Source organism: Strix uralensis, chromosome Z (genome assembly GCF_047716275.1).
Source record: "Strix uralensis isolate ZFMK-TIS-50842 chromosome Z, bStrUra1, whole genome shotgun sequence".
NCBI classification, from domain to species: Eukaryota; Metazoa; Chordata; class Aves; order Strigiformes; family Strigidae; genus Strix; species Strix uralensis.
In genome coordinates, this window is record NC_134012.1 from 73,820,546 (window position 1) to 73,846,857 (window position 26,312).

At 38.2% G+C, this 26,312-nt stretch overlaps 1 protein-coding gene across 1 annotated transcript in view; it reads left to right on the forward strand.

Annotated features, from left to right (window-relative positions):
* The first annotated feature begins 5,818 nt into the window (after window positions 1-5,818).
* The window catches only part of CNTNAP4 (contactin associated protein family member 4), a 246,442-nt gene continuing 225,948 nt past the window's right edge, over window positions 5,819-26,312 (forward strand). Inside the window, exon 1 of the mRNA XM_074856318.1 lies at window positions 5,819-5,952. Within this exon, the coding sequence (XP_074712419.1) occupies window positions 5,868-5,952 (85 nt within the window). The 5' untranslated portion in view covers window positions 5,819-5,867. The remainder of the gene's footprint in view (window positions 5,953-26,312) is intronic.

Consider the following 26,312-nt stretch of genomic DNA (forward strand, 5'->3'; position numbering starts at 1 on the left):
TGCTCTTTACCACCCCTGAAGATTTTCAAACCTACATTTCTAAACCCTAGCACAACAGTACAAAAACAGGGAGAGGGATTCTCTGGATCCTTTGTTCGTTTATTGTGAGGCCCTTTGGCTCTCACTCCATTCTCAGCTCAGAAACTTTCCTTCCTACTGTAGCATACTACTATGCTACACTCCTGCTACAAATATATCCCTGGTGCGTGTTGCAATTGTTTGGGTTTTTATTTTGTGGCTTTATCACACTGGAAGCTTATATTCAGCTCACAGTTGGCTAATCCAGGTAGGACCTCTCTACTGTCATGTGCTTCCATATAAAGAATTTACAGCTGATGCCATTCTCAGCCTTAGATAATGCACATTCTGCACATTCTATTATTGCATATTGTTTAACTTTTACTCGTTGGGAAAGCCATTCTGTGCTTGTGCATGATACTACACTGCCTATATTTTCCTAAACACCTCCTAAACCACCGTCCGCTCCTTCTATTTGCACTGTAGCCTTAAGTCAACATATTAAACAAGGCTTACACTTTAACAATACCTAGATACCTTTTTGTCTCTTCCATTACCATCTTTCTTATTTACTGCACATACTTTTTGCTGAACTCCATCTTTTTTACATTATCAAAGAAACATCATAACTATACCATAGTCATATGCATTAAATGTGAAGAATCTATATTTATGTTCTTTAGGAAGGAATCATATATTAAAGAGAGCTATCAACTCAGTGTAGTATGATCTGCCTTGGTAAATCCATATTATGTTTTATTATTTCACTGTCCACTTTCAATCTCCATGTCTTTAATTATTCTGTCCTTCAAGACATACTCTGCTTAGGAGCAAAGCCACCAAAGTAGCTCAGTATCAAGTCCTGCAAGACTGTTTTCTTGCTTTCTTTTATTATCCTTCCATTTCTTTTATTTCTACAAATGATATGTTATCCTTTTAGAAATTACCCCCTTCACATGTGAGACTTGATAAAAATGTTTATTAAAAGATGCAGAAATCAATTCTCCAGTGCCCCACATTGAAACTGTGACTTCCTGTGTTGGGAGCCATGATATACAGTGTTTACCATGGAAGGAATAAAAATCTTGACTGTGAAATGAGAAGATTCACAAAGGCTAACAGGAAGTATTTTCACAAAAGCTCAAAAAAGATACTTCCAGGATTTTAACTTTATCCTTTCAGCTGAAAAATCTGAATGATCAGACAGCAGCAGCAGATAAACTGTCTGTGCAGCCACACATCTTTTTCCATCCTTCAAACCCACATTTACAACAGTGTTAAAGGAGTGAATGCTTCTTCAGGTGCATGGAACCACGTCTGCTGTCCTGGGTTCTGTGCCTCACCTGAGAAAGAAACAGGCTTTAAATACCTGATGAAGTTACATTTAGCTGCAATAATTTGTAAAATGTGCCATACATGGATAGCTTTTTTTTTTTTCCCTTTTAACAAATACACCCTGAATGGAAACTTGCAGCTTTGCAATCAGAAGACAAACTACTATTCTGCCCCTACTGGAAAAAAAATAATGTTAAGACTAGTAGTTATGCTGCCTTTAATTCTGACAAGAATTTTTTATTCTGTGCGATCAGTATTATAGAGATCTATGATTAAAAAAAATATGCATAGTTGTGTTAGGTGGATATGAATCTTACTTTGTCTTACAAATGGCTAAAAACCACTTCAAATCTCATATCTGGCATAGTGTGGCTCCGTTCATTTTTTTTTTTCGTTTATATTTGTCTTTGTGCATTTCTGCTCTCTGCAGTCTATGCAGACAATTACAGCAGTGTTTTTCTGCAGGGTTGCTAATCGTGTTGGGAAGCAGATTTTACATGATCTTGAAAGAGTTCAGTTTGCATTAAAAAGATACATTCTCCCACTGAATTAGATGACTAGATGCTCTAAAGAGAAACCTGTAATACCAATAAAACTGCAGCAGGTGGCACTAGAAGGAGGGTTAACCAGGACCATGAGGCGGATGAGTAAACAGAAATAAGTAAGATAAAAAAGAACAGAAACGTTTAAAATTTGTATCTATTTCTTTCTAGTTTTCTGAAATAAGGATAAACTGTCACAGCTGGATCGATATAGAAAATGTTGGCTTGATGGAGCTGGATTAGTGAAAGGTGAGAATGCAGAATGTAGTAAGTGACTAGTTAATTTCCGGTTTGGTTGATGGTTTGAGGACTTCATGGGGAATGAGGAATTTACCGGGGAGGATTAAAGCAAATATTTTGAGCCAGCTGGTATAGATGCTGTTGGCTTGGCTTACTTCTATTCTTACGCTTTGCAAGAAAATATTCATTCATTGCATTTGTGGTCATTAAATAACGTGTAGTGAATAACTATGATACACCAAAAATGGAAATAATAGTTCTCTTGCAAAGCTGACTTTCTGCCAGAGGCAGAGGAAAGTGCATTTCCTGGCCTACAGATTATAACTGTTCTATGTCTTCATCATCTTTTAAAATTGTTTTACAATTAGTAAGAGGATTGCAGTAGTACCAGGAGTATGGTTAGCACAAATTTAACACTGCTTCCTCTTTATAGATGAAAACTCACAGTGAGAATAATTTTAAAGAGGAATTGTTTTTCTGTTAGTTTGAGTCTGCTAAGAAAAAGGACATCATTACAAAGTCCTTAATTTGTAAATGAAGGCTGTCAATACCCAAATCAAATGATTCAAGTTTTGCACAACCAAATTTTGCAGGTGTTTCAACTGTGAGGATGAATATATAACAAGACATAGTAGTTGTTCTGGGGAACTTGCAGTCTTTCTAAATAACACACATTTGCAGATCCACTGGGAAAGACTGTCTATCAAATCAAATGGACAAAATGTTACATTTCAAAGAGAAATAAAATGAGTAAGATTTTTGTCATGCAGGGGAAATTTCAAAAAAGAGATATGAGAAAGAAAACAAAACACTGAAAGAGTGAGGGAAATAAAAGAGGACAATAAGGAAAGAGGCTTGTAAAAAAGCTGTGTAGCCAAACAGAAACGGAAAAGACTTGTTCGAGTTCCACAAAGAGGAGCTCAGAAATTGATGACAAACCTGGACATTGTATGGAAGAGAAATGGGAAATGAGATGCTGGAATGGAGAGATAAGATTATGTGAGCAGAAACATTTCATGGATGCAAAAGGGAGATATGTTATGATGCAAAAGCAGAGAGAAGGTTGCAATATTCTGGGTAAGCCAAGCTATGCTACTTTAGGCACTTTGATTAATCCCTGGATAAAGAAGATGTTTATCTTGACATGCCAGATACATACTGTTGTATAGACTTCTGTAATTCTGTCTGTCCACACACAAACATATGTACACATTTCAGCATATTATTTCAAGACTGGCTTTTCCATAATTATAAAAGTACATTATATCCATCTGTATATTTACTTGTAATTCAGCCAAAAAAAAAAAAAAAAATTCCTACGACCTTTCTCTGTCAGATGTTCCTTTTTGGTGACTGTAAGCTATTTTATAAGACAAATATTTACCCACAATGGCACTGGTCTTTTTACTGAATTTGCATTACATTACCAGAATAATAATTCTTCCTGATTCAAAGCCCTGGGGTTCTTAGAGCTAATCCTAAAGAACATCACTGCATAGAAAGTCCTTGACAAGATTTTATGTGATATTTGTCCTGTTTTTAAACACGAAATTTTGTCTAGCTGCAGAGTCCAGGACCATCTCATGGGATATTCTTTAGAGATGGGATGCAGCACAAGGAGCATTTTTATGCTTATATTAATTTAGTCAGAAGGTCAATATTAACTCAAGGAACTATATGACAAGGAAATCCAGCTAATGGACAAGTTACTCCATAGTTGTACTAGACTCTGGAAACAAAGTTTGAAATTTAAGGGAAGATTTTGAAAAGCGTAGAAGGCAGGTTATTGTCCACATTTTTCATACAAATAAAAGTTGATATGGAGGAGAGGAAGACCAGATGCACAATAGATTATAATAACTTCCCCTGAATATTTCTGCCCAGTATGGTCATTTAGAAACAGGCCTTTTTAATCTTAATCATGCTGATTTTCTATTTTAAAAAGAATGTAACCAAAAGCTGAATTAAGCACCTTTCAAAATATTTTCCATTGTTTAACATTTTCATTTCTGATGTTTTGGATGAGCCTTGAATATATTTCTGTAAAACCTAAATTAGTCTGGCTGAGGTAGCACGAAACCAAAACACAGGTTACTCTTCCTTCCCTAGTTGAATCAGAGCATCCTTCAAGGGCTGAGGGAGTTGGTCTAATAAGCAATGAAAGTCGAGAAGCTTCTGGGGCTTAATTCGTGTTTCATCTCTGTCCCACAGTTGTTCCTGACACCAAACAGTTCTACATGGCAATTTAAATTCCATATTCAGCAGCATGCTGCCTAATGTCTGACCCACAGACATCAGAATCCTTTCGGCTGAAAGACCTGTTGGTGTCTCTGGCCTCCTAAACAGTCCACATGAAGTAGAATGACAAAGTTTGGGCCACTGGGCTGAATTTGTAATTACTAAGTGTGCTGTTTATGCACCTCACAGTAACTAGGAATGTTCTTCTGTAGTATATTGTCATAGTAAATTCTGCCAAAATATAAAGAGTCTGTGCAGTGGAAGCCCTCCAGAATTAGCAGTGGTGGAGCAACTGATGTCCTTTAATCCAGCCTTTGCCCTAACAAGAGGGTTATTCCTCATACTTGAGGATGGTAACTTTTCTATAGTTAACATACACAGCAATTTAGCCTGTTTTGCAAAAACACTTTTAGGATATATTTTAAATATAATGACCTAAAATTCCTCTGAAAGCTCTTCTGCAAGTGAAGCTCTTTCCCAGTGTAATGTAACTACAAGCATTGGGACAGTTTAAAGACAGCTTTCCTCTTTGCAAAAGTTTAGAAAACAAAATGAGCTCTGTGTGGGTATTTGGGGGCTAAAGTTTTTTTTGAAAGCTTGGCACTATTATATGTTTATATTATAAGTGTTTAATCTTTGCAGTTGAGGATGTAATTCTTTAATGTCAGTATTAATAGCAATAAATCCAACCATGGACATTCATGGTGCATTCTTCTGAGGGGCAGGCGATCATTCGGTCCTATGCCCACTTCAAAGGCAAAGATAGACTGCTCTTGTAAGCTTAGGTTCTCTACTACAGGCAAAATGTGTTCATTCAAAAATGCAGAACTTATAATGCTTTCGCAGCTGAAGGTGTAAAAAGTTACAACGCTGAATAAACACGACGAACAGCAGCAAGCGCGGCTAATGCTCCCCGCCCCCTCCCCGCCCCCCCCCCCCCCCCAAAAAAAAAAAAACCAAAAAAACAAACCACCCCAAAAAACCCCCACCAACAAAAAACCAACCCACCAACAAAACCAGGAAAACCGAGGAAGCAGTGGCTAGGGCGAGCACCCAGCCAGCCGCCGCGTCTCAGTGCTGCTGTGCTGGCGGCTCTGCCCTATTGTCTGGCGCCGGGCAGAGCCCCCCCCGCCCCCCATCTCCTACCTGTCGCCGCCAGGGGTGTCCAGCAGGCGCGGCCAGCGCGAGGCGGCCGTCGTGGCGCGGCGCGGCGCAGGGGAGTCTGGCAGCTCAGCCCCGAGCGGCTCCCTGGAACCGGAGGCGAGATTCTGGCTGCTGCTCCTCAGGGACTGCTGCTGTTAGAGGGAAACGCAGACCTGGAGGGGTGTGTGTATGCGTGAGGAGGTGCGGAGTGCATTCGGCTGAGGGGTCTGGTCCCTGGGAAGCAGTGCGAGAAGAGGCAGAGAGAGGCGGTGGAGACGGGAGCAGGACTGTAGAACCGAGCAGCTGTTTCCTGATACCCTGGTTCTTTTGACTGCGTCGGTGAACGAGAACATGGATTCTGTCACTGAAATCTTCTTGAAGCTGCTGTTTCTCCTGTGTGTTCATATCTGGCACTCGGCAGTGGCAGGGAGTAAATGTAAGTATTGCATATGATTTAAAACTCAATCCAGAGTGTTTTAAAACTTCTGGGATATTTTATTTGTATTTAGAATAAATATTGGTTTTGAGACAAATGCTTACTGCTTTGAAATCATGACAGCAAGTTGCTAGGCTGAAAATGTTCTAAAATCCTTCTATAGATTTTTGTCATTCTATGTGCAGAATATTGTGTATAAAGCTTACAGGCTAAGAGTGTCTGAAAGCAGCATTTTACTAAGGGATGCATATTCAACCCCATTTTCATTTTTGTTTTCTGTTTGTAAGTGCAGCATTTTCCAATGAATTGTGTCTTACGTGGAAATTACTGGCAGATTTCTATTGTGTACTGTTTCAGCTTGCTTTTTAGCAATTTATAATTTTGAAAGCTGGTATCTGCATCTCCTGAATTAAGCTGGCACTCAGATAACTCTAATGGACATTACTGTGCAGTTCAAGAGCAGTACAAATGTAACAAGGAAAAATGTGAATAGCAAGACTTTATGGTCTCTGCATTGATTGCTTAGGGAGTATTGTTCATGCATGACTAAAGAAGAAAATGCTATCAGTTCCAGCAGAAAGTTTTTAAAAAATGAATAATTCATAGTTAGCCAGTAGGGTAGTATTGCAAAATAAAGATAGTCATTACGGTTTTAAAGGCAATCTGCTCTCTATGAGGCAAATCTGATATATACCTGAAAAATCTCTGTTTCAGTGTTGAATTAGATTAATTATCTTTAAATTAAAAAAGAAAAAAAAAACTTCTCAAGCAACTAATTTTCAGGTATTTTATCATTCAGTAATAGTTCTGAGCTATTCTTGTTCCATTTGATTCAGCTTCAGCAAGCTGAAGGATCTCATTTTGCATACATGTGGTAGAACAGTAGCCTAAATGCCAGATGCTCATAACCTGAACTGAGTATATTTTCTCCCCTTCCTGTTAAGGCCTTGGTTGTGCATCACAGGAATGGGGAGGGCTGGAGCAATGCCTCTATGGGAAGAAAGTGCACGCCAAAGCAAGGAGGAATGTTCAGGAATAACCTTACAGCCCAGTGCCAGGGGACAGCTCCCTGGAAACATTTGAGCAATGGCAGAGAAGTTTGAAGTGCTCTATGGCTCTCTAGCCTAGGGTTTTGCATATGGATGCTTTGTAAACTAAACATGCTCCCATGAGCCAGACATTCACACTGCAGCACCAAAATGATCTTGTGCTGTCATTCAGTAATGATATCTCATTTGATACTCAAGTGCATAGTGTAGCCCTAAACATGAATACTAAGTTCCTCTTGTTAAACACCCTGCTGCAATCCAGCCCCAGAGCTTTAATTCTTTTCATCATCCTGCATTGTACAGTTTATGAATACATCCATTTTCACAAGACCATGATAATTGAATTGCACATTAATAGCATTTGGCACTATGCACAAATCTAAATCAGTTGCTTACAGGGAGCACATTAAAACCATTGCAAAGAAGACTTGCATCACACAGCAAAGCAGTAAAGCACTAGAGGTCACTCTTACAGTTTAGGAAGCGAGGTTTGAGGAAAAGGCTCAATCTTCTTCCCAATACAGAATTATGAAGGATAAAACAAATCAGGCATGAAATACATTTACTACTGGCTTTCTCAAATACTTCTCAAAATCAAGCTAAACTTAATTACAGTATCAAATGGGTGACTTGAATGAACAGATTTTTCACATACATGCTAGAATTTATAAATGTATAGTATCTTTATTTATGAATAAATTTTAACTTGTATGTCAAAACACTCATCTGAACTGAAGAAGTAAGAACTATCCCCATGCTACAGACAAGGAAAATGGTTGTGGGAAGAGTAAATTAAATTATTTAAATCAAGAAGGAGTGAGTACCAACATGTGAAGGTAACTTGGCCAATCTAATGCATATTATTATCAATATCTAATCTGGAAAAAAAAATTAAAATCCCCTTTTATATATATAAAAGTTATTCTGGAAGTGAACATTTCTGTGGGAGAGTTAGTTTGTTTTAAAAGTGGCGGTTTCCAAGTTGACCAGGAATTTAAATCCTTTCCAGTAGCATTTAAACAGGTAGTTCTGCTGTTGGCATTAATGTATTCAGATATGTTTACAAAACCAGATAAAGTTCAGTTTTCTTGCATGAATTTTTGATGACTAGGCTGTCCGGTAGGCTGCCAATCATCAAAGAAAATAGGATTTTTTTTTTTTAATTCTTCCTCTAAATTAATCTATTTTACTTCTTTTAATTTTATGGGTTTTTCTTTAGTACCAGATCCTGACTACCTAAGTTTTGTTTTTTCCTTCTTCAGACCAGCTGACATTAACACCAAAATAAAGACCTTTACACTTCAACTTGCAGTGTCACTGCTTATGTTACTAAGTCGGTTGTATGAAGAAAATTTCTTGGATCAAAAATTGATGTGTTCAGAATTATTCCTGTCTTAAAGGAATCACAGTATTCCTCTTTTGAGTAGAATGAAGTTCTTAGGTTATCTGAAGGTGACAGCCTATCATCCAGAATATGGAAGTATGAAAGTTTATTTTGGGGGTTTTATTTTGGGGGTTTTGGGTTGTTTGGTTGTTTATTTTCCCCCTGAAAAATAGCAATGACAGTTTCAACCAAGAGAGGTAATAACTGCTGCTGGAAACTCAAATCTTTTAGAAGTTCTGTAGTAGTGCTGCTTTGTGCTTTCCTATTCTTTCTTCCTCCCAAAGAATTGTACTTCCAAAGCAGCTGAAAGAAGTTTGAAGTGCACAGCCCTGAGTAAGTAATTGTGTTAGGTCAAGTGTGAGTTTTAAATGAAGGATTAAAGTAAATACTCCTGTAAGGTTTTTTCACTGGAGTTAGGAAACATTTTTTATTTTACTGGGAACTGTCTCTACAGCTGTAAATTGGCAAGTTACTAAATCAGCCCTTGAGAACTTGCCAGAAATTGGTACTCTAGTAGGTGCAGTACTTTTTTTTCAAACTCTCTAGAAGTGAAGTGTTGCAGAAAACATAATTAAACCCTCTACACACATGAACTCCACTGTGACTAAAAATTATTAAGGATAATTTTGAAGGTGAATGGAAATAAAGAGAACAAATTAGGGACTTTCCATGTAAATTCACACCTCTTTATATCTACTTCTCCTTCGCCAGTTTTAGAGAAGCTTTTATCAATTCTGATTTTAGTATTTGTATTGCAGTGATCATAGTTTCTATAAACACAGACATTTATCATTAGCACTGTTATTTTTAAATAACAGGGATTTCTTGCTAATGCTACAATAGAGGACCTACTCTAAAGCTGACAGAAAATGACTGTTAATGATGCTGAAGTTTTCAAATAGAGTACTGAATGATCACATACCTTGATTATATTATCAGATGCAAGTCATTGTACAAGTAATATCCCCAGGGAAGAGACTACTTTGTATAAGGAAAATATTGTATCTTAATTTCGAAAATAATTTAATTCTGATGTTCATCATTGGTATGAAACAGTTCTGTAGACTATTTGACAACTTTATGGGATTGCATTAAAAATATACTAAAATGCTGTTTATCACAAACAATTTAAATTAAAATGTAATTCTTTTACTATCAGTTTGTGGTTGAAGTGTAGGGGAGGAGAAAGCAGAAACTTCCTTAATTTTCTTTTAGCCTCATTAATATTTATCTTCTGTTTACTATTACCTATCTCTGCTCTGAGATAGCAGTGGACATCCCATCAGAGGTCAGGCCATGTCTGGGCATTTATTTACATGAATAAAACATACTGACATCTCTAGTATATTTTGCATATTTTTAGTACAGTAACATCAAAAGCTCGTATCAGCATCAAATCTATACCAATACTGATGGAAAAATCTATCAACATTTATTTCAGACTTCCAAGGTTGAGAATTCACAGAAAGGCCTTGGGTTGATTACACTGACTATAATCAACAATTTGCATCCCATTGCTCTAGGCTTTCAAATTCCCATGAACATGTTTGTCCCTGAGCTCAGTCAGCAGGATGGATGGAGCAAATTTGGTCATGATTGATGGATAGTGACAGACACGTAATGACATTCTTGAAGTGGGATAGAATCAACCATAAAAAGAAAATGCAGTAGGTTATGTGTAAAGTGTGTTGTCGGTGCTAGTAATAACATTTGCATTATGTGTTAGAATCTACTGTGTTTTAGTTAAGTACCAGTCAGGAGTTCCAGAGTAATCACTAACTTCTTCACATCTCGATAACTCTGCATTCATGGCTATTCTGCTTTCTTTCTTATCTTTCAAATATTTGTTTTCTTTTCCCCCAAAAATTACCCTGTGCTTTGGTGCTACTTGCAAGTTTCAGTTTACTGAGCAGTATTGCACAGGATTAGAGCTCTGTTTTGTGAGAAATTTAGAACCGTTTCTCAGTACTTCTAAATGCTTATTGCTTGTTGCTCTCAACTAATAAGGTGATAACAGATGTGGGGGCAGTGAGATCCATCACCAGTTCAAATGTCTCTTCTTCCTAGAACACGCCAGACAATTTGTTAAGAATGATTAAAGAAGTACCAAATACTAAAATTAGTCATGTCTGTTGGTGACTGCAGAAGTACACATTAACTTTATTTAAGATGTTTCTGAAGTGAAAAGTTGAAATTTGTTCTTCCCTCTCAATTTTCAGTTGTTTTATATAGAAGGAAAGAAAACCAAAACAACAGTGACTATATTGGTTACACAAGTTTCTGTACAATTGCTTGGGTTTTTGCACTGTTAAGTATGATTTAAGGTTAAATGTTTTGGTGGATTGATCTGAAAGTTTTTGACTATAAAATACTTTTTGTAATTTACAACTTGCAACTTTGTCAGTCAGGGCCTGTACATGATTTCTAGTTTAAAACTGAAAAAGAGGTATGTGTGTCTCAGTATACTGGCATGTATTATATAAATGTCGTTATGACAAAAACTGTCTTTCTAAACCTGAAAATACTATAAAATGTATAGATGCAGTATGGTGTCCTTATAAAAACAATTTTGTTTTATTTCTTTGTAAAAAATTATGCAGCTTTAACGTTAGGGTTTAACAAATTGCAGTTAACTGGAATTTTAACTCTGCAGTGTTTTATACTTAGTATTTAATGATATTTACTTATCTGTTTTATATATGTGCAAGTATAAGCATTACAGACTAATGTTTGTCAAAGGAATGCTAAGTCTCCTTCCATCAGTTGACACCTATATGCCAGTAACCTAGAGTTAAATCTGTGAAAAGCAGAGGAGTGTTGGTGTCCAATTATTTTGCTTTTCAGAAGAGAGTTTTCAGTGTTTATTACAAATTGCTATGCTATTTCTTAGTAAGCAAAACATAGTGTGGACTGGGAGGTAAAAATGAGAGGTAAAACCGATACTGTTTATATTCTACTTAATTAGTATTTTCAGTGCAAGAATTTAAAAAGTGATTGAAATCCTAGAAAATTCTGACATTTTAAGTAGATTAAAATTAGTAACTACAAAATTATTACTTAAATACCATACTCACTTAATAGACTAGTGAAGAAAACTACCTCTAGGGTTTTAAATCTCAAAGGGTAGAGAAAATATATGGTTAGGAAATCTATCCAGCTGGGTAACAGGACTAATTACTTTTTTATTAAGTAGATCTCGTTACTTGGTTATGATCAGGAATAAGCTATTGCTTGTTCCTTGCTGTTAGAGTTCCTGTTTTTTTCTACAACAATCTTTTAGCAATTAATGTATTTACATATGTGGTCTGGAGGGAACAATATATTAGAAACAGCATATTGGAATACTTGACTTTATTCTTATTACTTAATATCATTCTTTATTCAGCCAATAGCTGAAGAAGATCTTGCTCTTTTTCAGGTGTTTATCTGTCCACTTTCAAATCTAAATAGAAAGCGTTTTTCAAAACTTAGGTTGTTCCTAAAGATACAATTTTATAAAGATTTTTTCCTGATTAATTAAAAATTTGCCACCAAAAATCTCCAGCTGTATCTGGTTGACCTGTTCAGAGTTACTGTGAAAATACACCTTTGAAGAAAATGCTAAACAACAAAAAAGTCTCATATATGGTTTAACAAGGTACAAAAAAATATTATTACTCAGATGCCATATAATCTAATAATCAACCTCACTGGGAGAGCAAACGGAGTAAGTTATTATTCAAGAAGGTCTAGAGCAGAGATTTTGAACAAGACAGCAAGAGTAAGACCTTCAGAGGTTAACACGCACTATAAAAGTGATGCTGTAGACAGGCTGAGTTGCATATGGGGACCCTGGATCACTTTGATTAATTCAGCTGCAGCATTGTGCTGTATCCTCTATTACATTAGACTGAATGTGCTCAGCGTGGATATTGTGTAATTTTCAGAAGGTTTTGAGGAGAGGAGAAGGGAAAGATTTTTTCTTCAGGATTATGAATTATGGTAGAGGTTATATGATGTTTACTGCTATGCAGTACTAATAAAAAAATACTAATTTGAATCTGGGAGAAATTTTGAATTAGAAATAACTATATAGGAGCTGCAGAAGGGAGATTTTCACTGATTCATTTATTAGAAAATCCGCTTTACTTTTGAGATATATGATGAACTCTGATGGCTTCTGCAGAGACAGGAAAATCAGGATTTATGTGTATAAAATTAAAATTCTGAAACTTGGATGTTTGCTTCTGAGCTAGCAAAGTCCCTTTTTAGTCATATGAGAGAAAAAGTAGTTCTTATAGGAAGAAGTCTTACAGGAGATGGAAGGAAGAAATCGCATGCAAGGTTAGTTAACTAGTATAAGGTGATTTTCGGTGTAGAAGTGCCGTTTGTCTCATCAATGATTGACTCTGACTCTAGATAACTAGACCAGCTGTAGGCTTTGTAGACCTCAAAGCTTACATGAGATAGGTTCCAGTTCCCCGAAAATACTCTAAATGAATGTTAGAAAAAAAGTATAGCAAGCCATACTGACTGCCTTGTACAGTCATCACCAGCTATACCCAATGCATTCATGTGTGGTGTTGAAGCTCCCAGAGTATCCCTTGTCTATGCTTGGGTAGGTAGGTTCTCCTTGATTTCCTGAGGGTTAAGGTTGCTGCTGTTGAAAGTCGTAGACCAAATAGAGGGACCAAATGAGAGTGAGAGTGTCTTTCACTCCTGAAATGAGGAAGTATACAGGTATTTTGACCATACACAATGTTGTGGTAAACTGAAAATCTCATTAACTTAAATAAGCTGGAATTGCCTGTTCTACCCACCTGAGACAGTCTGATCTTTCCACCCCTTCGACAAACCATGATTAAAGCTCCATTTTAACCCTGGTCTTGTCAAAACATGTTTTTGTTTTTTTTTTTTTTTTTTTTTTTTGCTTTTAAAGCTAGCGTAGAGTGAAAAGAGACTGTGTTATGAACAAAATCAGCAGAATACTACAGCATTTCTTTTCATAAAGCAGTAATAAACCAGATAAAAGTAACTTGGTACTTTTATGCTTACTTTAAAGCCTTTTTTACTATCCAGCATCTAATGATGGTTATAGACTGACATACAGGATAGGAAGCCCTTTTATGATCCAAGCCAGCAAACTGCGTCTCTCACTGTAAATTCTTTTCCTGATCAATGACAGGATGCCTATCTGCTCTGCAGCTGTCTAGTTTGGAGTAGTTTTGTAACCATGATGAGACTGACTTACCATTCTTTTTTTTTAAGAAAAAACCCACAATATTTAGTAACTAAGATTTTTCTTTTAAATCAATGAAGAACAACACTGCATCTCGATGTCCTTGTTCAACTGAAGCTCCTGGGGAAATCAATGGGAGCTTTGCCTAAATAAATATTGAATAAAAGCTATAGAAAGAATGAACTGAATATTCATTCAACAGTGATATGCTGCATAGTTTGAATAAAGCTGGTCTCTTTATTCCTTTTCTATGTACCAGTTTTTTCATTTTACCCTGTTTGGAGGGCTCACATACAGAACTGTGTAACAAACAAGAATTACTTATTTGTCCCACTTGACAAAAAATAAATATGAGGAGAAAAAAGACATTTAGAATTTTACCTAGTTCCTGTGGTTAGGGAATTTATATGCCTGCAGTGAAAAACTACTGCTCTGTTTTTCTGAGCCAGTGGTGACAATTTTTTTAAAACCATCAAGATGATTGATTTTAATTTTCAAGGTTGAAATAGCCCCTCAAGATGCCTTCAGGAGTATCCAAATGCAGTGGAGCACACTAGAGGTTGCTGAGTTCTGTCTTCCAGTTGACAAGGTGCATTGCAGTAACTGTTTTATCAGTCTGAATGTGGAATTTGTAGGGGTGTTTTTCAGTTGCACCATGCCAGTATGCTCTGCAGCTCCACTGTACCCTGCAGTGATTACATTTCTGCCCTCAAGCAAAGTCTGTCTCAGGAGCCCCTTTTCCACAGAGTAGACATGTCCTCCAGTAATTAAGACTGAGGACAGAGAAAGGAGGGATCATGAAACTTGTTTGCAAATACTTACCCATGATTTTAGCTTGTTTACTCTTATATAAAACATCTGTAAACTTAAACATATGCCACTAAATATGTTTCTCCTCCTGTAAAACAGGAGAAACAGAGCCATGGTCTCATTTCCTCACGTACTTTTGGAAGCTCTGGATGACAGTGATGAGCCTGGCACAAGAAGGAGGACTATGACAGGGTTTTGCTCATGGCACAGTGCTGTAAAAATGTTATTCTGAGTTTAGTAAGTAATTAAGTAAAACAAAATATGGAAGGAATTCAGTGATAGATGAATCAACTACCAAACCTTTGTATGGATTTGATAGCCCCACTATTACTCTAAGAAACTGTCAATGTACTTTTTTTGGCTGGGTGAAACTTACAGTGCATATAGAAACAAAGAGGTGGAAAACTCTCAGATGTCCTAGGCAGGTTAAAGGTAACTATAACACTCTCCTGAAGAAGCTTTTAAGATATGTTAGGAAATGTGTAAGTTCTTTTACAGATCACTTTTTACCATCTACTCCTCATCTGTTGTTAATGTGCTTTGGGGCATGATGACTTCTCTCTCTATTTTCTCCTTCCTCCCTGAGGGCTCAAAAAACCTCATCTGTACTCAACTGTAAACTTGTTTTGAATTTTGTGAACTGTGATTATCTCATAGATCATTCTTGTGCTACGTAGGTGTGCTTTACTGTATCCTGATTCACTCTCCCTGGACAGGAAAAAACGTAAGAGAGAGAGACTAGGGAAAAATATAATAAATGTGCAAGTACCAATATGCACATTTCCACTCTGTCTGCAATGAAGGGTTCTTATGTTTGAATCCTTGCAAATTGTCTACATGTAATTGCTAGCTTGCTGTAGCCCAGAATTGGTAGATAACCTGTCAGACTGACCCAAATTTTAAGCAGTGGGTAAGGGATGGATTCAGGTATGCTAAACTTGATCTCCTTTATCTTTAGGATAGTGCAGTAGAAAGTAAGCTTTTTTCACCATCATGTGTCATGGGGGGCGGGGACCGGGGGGGCAGTCTACCATGGCAAGATTCCTTTCCTTCTTTTATCTCTGCAGCGATTACTTAGAAATTTGATATTTTGTTTTGTGGCAAGGGCAGTAATGTATTCTCTGTAGATACTCTTAAGTAAGGACAGATTGAGACATTCTAACAGAATTCTCTGATCTAACTCTCACCTCTAGTAAAGTGTGCATGTGTGATGGAGGTATGAAGGGGGTAGTTTCTCTTTTGACGTTTCTAATATATTTTTGTAATGTCTCAGTGGATGTGTTTCTAAGATACTGCCGCAGGTGCTGAAAATGTATCTTGAGTGGAATCAAATTATGTCAATTTTCAGTGCGTGGTTGTGCATACTTGAACATTCTAGACTGAAAGGCGTGATTCAGAAACCTACTGATGAACTAGTATCAGTAAACTGATAGTAGATGGATCATGATGCTTTACTTAGGAAATTCTGATTATGACATTCATATTTACATGTTTGCTTTTATAGTTATTTATAGTTATTTGTATCCATATCTTGTTGAATATTTCAACTGCTTACCAGATTTTTTTTAATGAGATCCATCTTTCACACCTGTATTGTTGTTTGATAGTAGCAGAGGTGTTACGATTTACTGATGCCATATATATTTAATTATTTATATTATTTTTGTGGCTTTAATTAATGTAGAAGTACATTTGGAAAACATCTGAAGTTGGATATGTCTCCTTTTCTCAGTCATTCAGGTTGGATAAATATAACACAAAATAATCTTAAACCTGGAAGACACACACTCATGAGGATTTTGAAATGTTCCTGTGATCTTTATCTTCCTACCTTGCCACTTGCCAGTAGAGAGGTGTGCGTATGAGAAAGCCGTGGTGAAGGAGTTCCTTTGACTTTGCAACCCCACTTCTAAAATCGTGTTAAAACCACATGCGGTAATGGATGATTTCAGTCAGAAAATCAGTTACTGTTTAGTGCAAAATCCTTTTCCAGAATAGAACACTGTAAAATACTGAATGTTTCTTAAACTGTGATTTCTCATAAAACATGACCAGGTAAATGAGTGGTAAATGGCAGTCGGGGGTAAGCACTCAGTGTGTTAGCCACTTAGAATATAAATAGTGGTCTATTTTATAGTATCCTTTAATGTCTGCCTAAAAATGTTTGAAAGGTAGTATCATGATCCACTTAAATTTCATAGAATCAAATAATTCATTGTCATTTTTACCATAATTAATCTTTGTCATCACTGAGAGAAGAAATCATATGCCACATCATAGAGTACTATCTGTATTAGAAGGTGGACTTCGTCATGGAGGAATTGTGTTATTCCTTCAGACTGAACAGAGATGGTATTTTCAAAGCCTAACTGCAAGACTCAAAAGAAAATCAAACATTCTTTAAAATAGTAAGTGGTCTTCTGCTGGTTATTTACTGTTGGGGAATTTTTATTGTACCCCTCGTGGCTAATTAAACACGTTTGTGCTTAAATATAAAAAAAATTATAAATGAACAATGCATGGAGCAAAATCCTGTGGGTCTAAAAGAAGTCTGCAAAGATGCCTCACGAGCAAATGCCTTATATACACCTGCAGCACCAATCCTGTGAGTGCTTGCATGGTGTGCCTCAGCCTGCCCTTGGGTCCATCCCTTGGCCCAGCTCTGCTACCCAAAGGTGGCCCTTGAGGGCTTGCTCATATTCCAGGATGGCTAAAAGTCAACTGGGAGTATTCTGTTTCTGGCATTCTGGCCCCAGCCTTTTCAATCCCTTATGCAGTTGGGCCCTCGTGCCTTCCATGCCAGATCATTTCTGAGTCACAAATTTACCAGTGCTGAGCAGTTACAATTTGAATTTCCCCTTTACTACTTTTGTACTTGTGTAGCTTTTTAGATTTTTTTTTTTTTTTTAACTATGAAGTCTGATTTTTCAGGCTCATATATTAAAATAAACTGACACACGATACTGCTGCTGAATATCTAGAATGTGGACATGGGCAAAACATAGATGTCCATGGCTTAGACTACTGTACTTTCTAAAGAAAAATCGAAGTAAAGAGTGATTCCGGGCTGGATTTTTGGAGGACTTGAAGATTCATTCATTTACTTAGAATTATTTACTCTTTCTTAATATGCAGAAAATATTCATAGAAACATTTTCAGCATTGGCTTTTTTTTCTTGTTTGGTTTGGTTTGTTATTTATTTGACTCAGGTTTAGGTTTTGTTCAAGGCTGAAGTTTCCTGAAATAATGTTACATGATTAATTAAAACAAAGGTTTGCAGATCCAGGGTTCTGTCAGTGACAGTAAACTCCTTCCATTCCCTTTTGCAGGCATCAGAAATTCAGATGCCAGATTGTTTCTTTTTACCATGGCCTCATTTTTTTCCCTGGCAAATTCTCCAACAGTTGGAATTATCTCTATTTCCAACATGTGGTTTGGCTGCTGAGACTGGCCTTGGCTACTCTGCTCTTTACCTTGTCTTAGTGTTACTGAGAAATGTGGAGCTTTTGTTGTGATTTGAGTAGATGGAGATAGATCCTTCCAGCTTGTAAGTCTTGCGTGTATTTGAATATTGGAAGCAACAATTCATGAAAAAGGGAGGAGCCTAATAGTCACTTAGAATGTGTACTGCTGATAGCCCATCTGTAACACATCTTCTGTTCCAGAAAATGGGTTTACTCACAAAGCTTGTTTGTGCATGTCAACACTCTGCACGTACAGTGTTGTTAGCTCGTATAGTTTCTATGCTGTCTTTTGATATCGTACACCTTCTGTGAAACTCCAGTATTCAAACAATTGCACAAAATGAAAGCTTTCCAAGGATTCTTTTAAGATCTAATCTTTGTAATTGTGGAACAGAGAACAAAAAAATTTAATGAGTTACCTAGCAAAGACATGAACAATCTACATGCAGTTCTCAAGGATTTTAAGTGTGGGTCCTGTTTGGGACTTCTAGTCCTGGCTGCCAAAGGAAGGACTTCAGCAGGGACCTAGCTGACATCAGCACCTGTAAAACAGAAAGACCTTTTAAATATATTGCATGATTTTTTCCTTATTTTGAGTCTCAGAGTGCATTTCAGCTATTTTTTATTTTTGATTTGAGAATTGATTGTAGTGTCAGGAAATTTCTGTCCTTATTGTGCAAAATCTGGGAAAAAAAAACTGAAACAAAGAAAGAATTCTTTAATTCTCATGAGTTAAACTTCATCATATTTTAATACATATTATCAATTAATTCTTTAGGCTGGCAATATTGCACTTGTAACTGTGTACTTACAAATCTAGATGTAAAAAATGACTTTGCATACAAGTGAGTGTGTATGTGATTTTTTTATAATAAATCATGATTTTTTAAATTTATCCCGCCTAAGGAAAAGTTCTGTCCTTGCTTTTCTCAGTAAGTTTCAGAGTTAATTTTGATACACATTCAGAGAAAAAAAAAACAAATGCAGAACATCCTTCAGAAATATTTCTGGGGGTTTTTTTGGATACCTCATTCACAGCTACTGTGTGTTGAGCTCACATCCGTAAGAAGTGATGCATTTCCAAATGACAGAAAGCTTCTTTTTAATGCCTCTTTTTCTCTCATTTGTAGCAGTTTTGACCATTTCTTGGTTCTTTTATGTCACACTATTGAACAGAACCATTTTTCTTTTAGTGAGAACACTGGTTTGTGTCAAAAGAGGAGATAAACAATCATGACAGGTAGGAAAGGGCTGATTTTTATTAAGACTTCTAGTGGCAATTGGTGTTCTCTTTATTAGATTGGTGGATTCCATTTACAGGGTCCCGCAGAAGTCCAGATGGAAAGCATTCCTGATTGGTCTCTGTGGGATTTTCTGAGCAACGCAGGTTATAGAGTATGCTGTCACTGCATGCCTTCTGTAGGTGACAAGTTACAGAAGCTATCAAAGCTGTGCTAATAACCAAATGCTGAAGTTTTTTTATGTATACTGGCAGGTATGTGCTTCACCACACTTACAGTGCTTCTACTTTTAAGAAGAATATAAACATTCAGTTTATTCCTTCTGGTTTAATTATATTTTGACATAATTATAACAGAAACAGGTACCATAGAGTTATGAACTTTGGATGGTGTCTTGTCTTAAAAAGTTTTTCATGTTGACCACGAGCTTTCAAAAAAAAAAAAAAACCCTAGCTCTTTTTTTTATAAATTTCATCTCAGGTCTGCCTGTATGTTTTAGAAAAACTGAGTAGACATTCCTGATTATGCAAGTGCTTGTAGTACATGTAGCTTAACTGGTTCCCTTCCCCTGTCCAATTCTTTGGCAGTGTCTTTGCCCCAGCAGAGAGTTTCTTCTGAAGTTGGGTTTTGTAGATTACAGTTCCGCTGTAGATACCACAACAGCAAGTGAAACTGCACAGTTGCTTTTTGACCATGTGGTACAATTTCAAGAGTCCATTGACTTCAAAACCTCATCTTGATATTTATGTCTTTGATAGTGCCATATTCAGTCAAAACCCCCAAAACATAGCTGCTTCCCTCACCACACCACCTGAGCCCTGCCATCAGTTTAAGTTACTGATCTAATAGCAAGAAATACATGGTCTGATGTTAAAGTTAGGCACTGTCTTGAAGAGAAAATTAATAGATAATGCATTGCTAAATAGGGCAGTAGCATTCATTGAAATGACAAGATCAGCTTTGTTTTAATACTGGATAAATTTATTAAGTAGTAATGAAATTTAGTGTTTTTCTAGGCACCATGCTACGTTAGGAAATCATTCCATTTGTTTTCTTTAAAGCTGTGATCACTTCCAGTATTCCTGGATGGCTGGGGCTGCTTATTCAAGCCCATTGTGTGATCAATGCAACCCATTTACTCCACGTGGCATCAGTTGCACGGTGTGTAGAGGGGACACTCCCTTTGAACATCCAGCCCAGCACTGGCAGTCCAGGAGACAGGAGGAGCTGTGCTTCAGACCCAATCACCTCTGAAGCAGCTCGGACCCCTTCAAATGCTGCCAGTATCTCTTTTTCTGTTGGAGTATTGCGGTCTTCTGATCTTCTGTATCCCCAACTCCAAAACCCCAGGGGTCGACCCTGACTCTCCCTTGGTGCTCTCTGCCAGAGACTCCAGGTAGGGCCATTCTTCCCAGACGCAGTGTAGAGCACATTTTTAACATCTTGCCCTGTTGGAACTGGCCCAAGGGCTACTGCATGAACTATATCCTCTTTAATTTGTTCAAAAGCTTGTCGTTGCTCTGGGCCCCATATAAAATCATTCTTTTTCTGGGTCGCTTGATAGAGAGGGCTGACAATCTGACTGTAATTTGGAATGTTCAGTCTCCAGAAACCCACGACACCCAAGAAAGCTTGTGTTTCCTTTCTTTTAGTTGGTGGGGACATCGCTGTTCTTTTATTAATCACCTCCATTGGAATCTCACGATGTCCATCTTGCCATTTGACTCCTAAAAACTGGATCTCTAGTGCAGGTCCCTTGACTTTACCACGTTTTATGGCAAAACCTGCTCTCAGAAGGATTGGATTATTTTCTCCCCTTTCTCAAAAACTTCTGCTGTATTACCCCATATAATGATGTCCTCAATGTACTGTAGGTGTTCTGGGGCTTCACCCTGTTCCAGTGCGGTCTGGATCAGTCCATGGCAAATGCTGGGGCTGTGTTTCCATCCCTGGGGCAGTCAATTCCAGGTGTATTGGACACCCCTCCAGGTAAAAGCAAACTGTGGCCTGTATTCTGCTGCCAGAGGGATGGAGAAAAATGCATTAGCAACATCAATCGTGGTGTACCACTTGGCTGCTTTTGACTCTAGTTGATAGAGAAGTTCTATCATGTCTGGCATGGCAGCACTCAGTGGTGGCGTGACTTCATTCAGGCCACAGTAGTCTACTGTCAATCTCCACTCGCCTAAATTAGACTTTTGCACTGGCCATATGGGGCTGTTAAAAGGGGAGCACGTCCTGCTGATGAATCCTTGGCTCTCTAGTTGCTGAATCAGTTTATGGATAGGGATTAGAGTGTCTTGATTGGTCCGATATTGCCGTTGGTGCACTGTTGTAGTGGCAGTTGGCACCTGTTGTTCTTCAACCCTCAGCAATCCCACAACAGAAGGATCCTCTGATAGACCAGGTAACACAGACAGCTGTTTAATTCCTTCTGTTTCCAAGGCAGCTAAAAAGCCCACCAATACCCTTTTGGGTCCTTAAAATACCCTCTTCTGAGATAATCTATGCCAACAATACATGGAGCGTCTGGACCAGTCACAATGGGGTGTTTCTCCCACTCTTTTCCACTTAGGCTCACTTCAGCCTCCACTACAGTCAGCTGTTGAGACCCCCCTGTCACTCCTGAAATACAAATGGGTTCTGTCCCTTTAAAATTTGATAGCATTAGAGTGCATTGAGCACCAGTGTCCACTAGAGCTTTATACTGCTGGGGGTCAGAAGTGCCAGGCCATCGAGTCCACACGGACCAGTAAACTTGATTGTCCCTGTCCTCCCCCTGGCTGGAGGCAGGGGCCCTCTGATGTTGGTCATAATACCCACTGACCACAAATGGGTTGCTGTGGTGTGCATGGGTTTCAGTCTCATGTTGATCACTCACTTCTTGTGAATATGTCAGAAGTTCTTCTCATAGGATAGTGAGCAAAGTCAACCTTTCTGCTCTCTTTGGGCACTTGATTACTGGAAACAGGAGCAGCATTTCTCCTAGAAGAACCCCGTTTTGTACTTGTTCCTCTTTCCAACTCACATACCTGCTCCTCTAGGAGGTAGGTAGGTTTTCCATCCCATTTCTTCATGTCTTCTACATAGTCACACAGGCGATGCCACACCTTCCCCTGTGGTGCGTACCAGTTTCCTCAAGTAGAGAAATAACTGCTCCTAATAGCTGACATTCTGGTCCGTGCAGATGGGGAGTAGGACACGTCCTCTTTAAATTGCTGGAAATCTTGAGATAATGTCTCCACAGCTGCGACGAGGGAGGAAGAGAGACTTTATTCATATTGTTGTAGTCGGTGAGCCAGTTCATCCACTGTTGGTCCCTCTTCATCTCTGCAGTCCATTACTGCTAATGCATTGGCATATGATGATGGTGTGCTCCGTACAAACTTCCTCCACATGGGCCTCATCTGGATCTGTGGGTAGCTGTGCATTGTCTGGGTCATAGTAAACCATCTCCTGCATGGCTAATTCCTTCAAGTATTGAATACCTCTTTCCATAGTGGTCCACTTACTTGGATGACATACAAAATCTTCCTTGAAGGGTTACCTCTCCCTCACACTTGACAGGAGTCGCCTCCAGGGACTGAGATTTTGTGTCTCCTTGCCAACGTCTTTGTCAATGCCCCCTTCCCTAGACAAGGATCCCAGCTGCCTGGCCTCCCTGCCCTTTAGTTCCATGCCACTGGCCCCGCTATCCCAGCATGGGAGCAGTCAGATAATAAGTTGCTCACCTGGATGGCGGCTGAAATCTTTTCGCATGTCTCACAACTCGCTCAAGGATAAGGATTGGGTGACTGTCACTGGCTCTGTGTCCTCCTGTTCTCATGATGGGCCTGGTTCATCATCACCCTGTACACTGCGAGGGGATTTTCTTGTGTATTTCTTTTTATGTATGGGAGCAACTGACACTGTCATGGGTTGGTTCTCTGGTTCAGCTGCAGCGCCTGTCCTCGGGCTTGCAGTGGCTGCAGGTTCTGTTACTTGGTTACCAGGGGCAGAGCCCTTCTCTTCCTCTTGAGGGTGCTGAACAGTGTTTAATAGCACTCGGTAAGCGTGGGCTAGGCCCCAGCATGCTGCAGTGAGCTGTGCCTCTCTGGAAGTACCCGGGTGTTAACATACATTTTCCAAATATTTTACCAGTTCTTCAGGATTCTGCACCTGTTCGGGAGTGAAGTTCCAATACACTGGAGGTACCCACTGTTCTAGGTACTTGCCCATGCTGCTCCACACCCCCAGCCACTCATAATTCTCCAGCATTGGCGCAGGTTTCCAAGTGATACTCATATAGTTGCTTAACCCTGAACAAAACCTGAACCACATGCAGGAACACACTGGCTCCTAGCAGTAAGATGTCCATGTTAATGTCAGCATTCCAAGGATATTTGAACTCCCTAAATTCTTAAGCACAATAGCCCCAGGGCTGATGACTGCGACTGCACACTATCGTAGATGAGCATCTCATAGTACAACAGAAACAAAATCTTAACCCCACTCTCAGGGAAGGTGAGCAACAGCATGGGAAACACATATTGCAAATGAGGTGATAAGATCTTAAGGAGCCAAGCAATCAAGATTTTTCCCGTTTTGTTGTTATCTCAGAAAACCTCAGTGCCCCACGTTGGGCGCCAAAAACTGTTCAGGTTTGAACTCAGCTGTCAGCCAGTCATCATGAGGCCAGCTGTTCACCTCCCCCCTCCCCAATCAAATAGGGGAGGAGCAAAAAGAAGAAAACTCCTATGTTGAATAAAAAGAAAGAATTTACTAAATATAATAAGAGAACAACAGTAAAAATAGTGAGTCCAGAAAAAGTGTGTAGAATGCAGCAGTGGCTTACCGAGCGCGGCAACCGCCCCCCACTGCAGTGACCCAACCCACTGGGAAACTGAATACCAGAGAGAGAGCCTGATTTCACCTATATACACTGAGCATGACATCACATGATCAATCATGACCTGGCCCTCTAGCTGTGCTTCCTCTGAACCCATGGAAAGTTAACTCTATCCTGGCTGAAACCAGGACAGTGTATCCCATTTTGTTAAGCATGCCAACAAGGTAAGGCAAACAGCAAAGCACAAACCTTTGCCTTTGCAGTGATGTATACAACTATGTGTGGAAATATGAGGAGGTTGTGCTAAGTAGAAGCGTTTAGCAAGGGATTTCCTCTCCATCAGCATGCAAAGACTGCTTTCACTGAAAAGGTTGAAGAAAGACTCAGGAAGCTATGACCAAGAGAAAAATGGAATAGTTCTGACAGACAATGCATACTTTTCAGAAAAATGAGCCTGTACTTGTGTTACCTTTGAGGTTTCAGTATTTGCCAAGAGTTCAAGATTTTATCATCTTCAGCCTAAAATGATCCTTTTATTTATAGTTTGAGTAAACAAAACAGTAGAAGTCCGATAAAATTTTCATTCTACTAAAAAATTGACATACTGATAAGAGGTGTGAAAATTTAGCTAACAGAGTTCTGTGGGTTGGTCTCATAACTATGAAGGCAAAACTCTCGAACTCCAATCTTTTTTTATTGAAAAAAAGGGCAAGCTTTATTCTGCAAGTAGATTGCAAATTAAATTATGCTTCAAAAACCTTATTCTTTAAAAAAAATAAAAAATGTGGTATTTATGAAGACTGTTTTTGAATATTACTTTACATTATTTTAGCTCTATTACAACATGAGGGGAGCGTAATAAAGACTTTTTTCCTTTCTTACTTTTCTGTCTCTCTTTGATAAATCTCATCATAATTTTGCAATATTGTACTCCAGGAATAATGGGAAAGGGAGGATCCTTGTGCATTACCTGTGTTTTTCATTGTTTCAGATAGGCAGCCTGATTAGCTTTATTTATGTTATACTCACATAAATATGATAGTGTTAACCATCTAAATAAAGTAGGAACTCTACGGGCTGATTATCCATGTGTGCATCCATTGTCCCTCAGTGGATCACAATTATAGCACAGTTGCAAAATTTAAATAATTATTAGATGTAAGCTGTTGATTTTCATTAGAAGATCCATTCCTAAAATTCTAGATTTTCTGCTTTATATGATGAGACTTGGGTTCATCAGTATATTTTATTGCTTTGTAGTATGTTATTAGTTCAGTAGAATTCTATCATTCATCTGAGAACAATCAAACAGTAGTGCTGAATTTTGTCTCCTATCTTACTACTTTATTCTTCCTTGTGACTGTGTAATGTAAAATGTGAAAATGACCTGTGAAAAAGGAACTTCTTCCTTTCTATAAGTCTCCTAATACAGAGTGTACAAAATCATGATTTATTTTCTGCTCTCTCTTTCTTGTCTGTCCAAATGATTGAGGATTGTGGATGAGATGCTACCCACTACCACTGGCCTACATGTAAATTGTTTATATCCATATCTTTGAGGCTGGGGTGTGGATTTGTAATCCTTCATGTTGAGACAGCAATTGAATGTGATAAATTTTAAGCATCCACTTGCTTTTTCAGTTTTTCATAGTAGTAGGTAATTTTATGTCATTTTATGACTGACTAATACACTTTAGTCATGCCTATGTAATGAGCTGCTGGCTTGAGCTGAAATTCTTGTTATTTCCTGTCAAGTACATGACCTTGTGCTTTCTAGTGCCAGATTTCATTCCATTTCTCTTAACTCTGTCATCAGGTATTTCATTCTTATGTTATCTTGATTCTGCTCAGTATTGATGACACCTCCTAATTTTACAGGGAGATGAATTCATAAACATATCTCTTGTTTTTTGTTTCATGGTCTTAATGGAATTAAGGACTGCCTTGATTCCCAGACCATTAATTTCCACGTGGTTTGATTCTCCCCTTCTCAGTGTCTCCCATTAGTATTTTTCTGTCCTCGTGCAGTATGTAGCTTCTTTTCTCATCTACTCATGAATGATTAGCAATTTCCTATGCGACAATAGATAAAATCAGCCACTGCTTTTCAATCCAAAAATTTGCTGTCATAGAAAAACATACTTTGACATGATCTACATTAGGTTAACTTTGTTCCATTTGATCTAGTTTTCCATTTACTTCCATTTCCTTAAATATTCTTTCCTTTCAGAATTGTTCTAAAGTCTCACATATTATTGAAGTCAGATTCACAGATTTCTACTGCCTGGTTTGCACCGTTTCTACCTTTCTCCCCTTCTCCATTCTGTATTTATACTACACAGATTATTGTCCAGTTATTCACTAC